Source organism: Limulus polyphemus, unplaced genomic scaffold, assembly GCF_000517525.1.
Source record: "Limulus polyphemus unplaced genomic scaffold, Limulus_polyphemus-2.1.2 Scaffold12930, whole genome shotgun sequence".
Taxonomy (NCBI): Eukaryota; Metazoa; Arthropoda; class Merostomata; order Xiphosura; family Limulidae; genus Limulus; species Limulus polyphemus.
In genome coordinates, this window is record NW_013678540.1 from 10,151 (window position 1) to 11,885 (window position 1,735).

Genomic DNA, 1,735 nt, shown 5'->3' on the forward strand with positions numbered 1-1,735 from the left:
TCTTTACTGTGTGATTAGAGATTATGATCTATGCTGCGTGAATAGAGATTAATTTATGTTGTGTGGATAGAAACTATGATCTTTACTGTGTGATTAGAGATTATGATCTATGCTGCGTGAATAGAGATTAATTTATGTTGTGTGGATAGAAACTATGATCTTTACTGTGTGATTAGAGATTATGATCTATGCTGCGTGAATAGACATTATGATCTATGCTGTATGAATAGAGATTATGATCTTTACTGTGTGAATATAGACTATGATCTTTGCTGTGTGAATAGACATTATGATCTTTAATGTGTGAATAGAGACTATGATATATGCTGCGTGAATAGAGATTGATTTATGTTGTGTGGATAGAAACTATGATCTTTACTGTGTGATTAGAGATTATGATCTATGCTGTGTGAATAGAGACTATGATCTATGCTGCGTGAATAGAGCTTGATTTATGTTGTGTGGATAGAAACTATGATCTTTACTGTGTGATTAGAGATTATGATCTATGCTGTGTGAATAGAGACTATGATCTTTGCTGTGTGAATAGAGATTGATTTATGTTGTGTGAATAGAGATTATGATCTTTGCTGTGTGAATAGAGATTATGATCTATGCTGCGTGAATAGAGATTGATTTATGTTGTGTGGATAGAGATTATGATCTATGCTGTATGACGACAGATTATGATCAATACTCTGTGACTGGGGTAATGACGACTGCTTTGCTATTAGAGCTTATGAAATATGCTTATTGAATAGTTTACATATTACATTACGTAATTTACATTACGTATTAATAACTCACCTGAAGTTGAACCAATTCTCTAATTCTGATTTCAGGTGTGAAAACTTTTATGTTGTGTATTTCACAGTATGACTTTGGGTTATGCAGCCTGGAGATCTTCAACGCCAAGCCTTCTGACACAGGACAGTACACATGTGTGGCCACAAATTGTTTCGGAACATGTTCTACAACAGGCTATCTGAGAGTAGGTGGTAAGTTGGGAAGTTGATTAAAGATTAGAGTTAACCACGAGTATGGATGTGACAAGTTACATAATACCAGATATCGATTAGTAAATGTAGTGTACTAAAACACACGTGACACTTCAAGCACAAAACCACACGTGAAATTTAAGACTTTAATTATACATCATCATGTACCGTCTTCCTCAGGAAGGTTGGCTCTCACAATCCTCTACTTCTGTACCAGGTCTTCATAGTTTACTATCTCAGTCCACTCTTTAATATTTGTTATCCACTCTGTTCTTGGTCTGTATCTTTTCCTTTCTATTTGACCATCTAGTAGGACCCGCTGGATGTTGTCTCGTCTCATCAAATAGTACTTTTCTTGATTATTTGTATAATGAGGACTCACTGGATATTGTCTCGTCTCATCAAATACTACTTTTCTTGATTATTGGTACAATGAGGACTCACTGGATGTTGTCTCGTCTCATCAAATACTACTTTTCTTGATTATTTGTATAATGAGGACTCACTGGATGTTGTCTCGTCTCATCATATGTTACATTTTCTTGATGGTTGGTACAACAAGGACTCACTGGATGTTGTCTCGTCTCATCATATGTTACATTTCTTGATGGTTGGTACGACAAGGACTCGCTGGATGTTGTCTCGTCTCATCATATGTTACTTTTCTTGATGGTTGGTACGACAAGGACTCGCTGGATGTTGTCTCGTCTCATCATATGTTACTTTTCTTGATGATT

General features: G+C 35.7%; 1 protein-coding gene across 1 annotated transcript in view; it reads left to right on the plus strand.

Moving 5' to 3' along the window:
* LOC106477125 overlaps window positions 1–998 on the plus strand; it is a gene marked incomplete at both ends in the record, with an annotated part of 6,301 nt that extends 5,303 nt beyond the window's left edge. Inside the window, one exon of the mRNA XM_013937717.1 lies at window positions 875–998. Within this exon, the coding sequence (XP_013793171.1) occupies window positions 875–998 (124 nt within the window). The remainder of the gene's footprint in view (window positions 1–874) is intronic.
* Window positions 999–1,735: the final 737 nt, after the last annotated feature.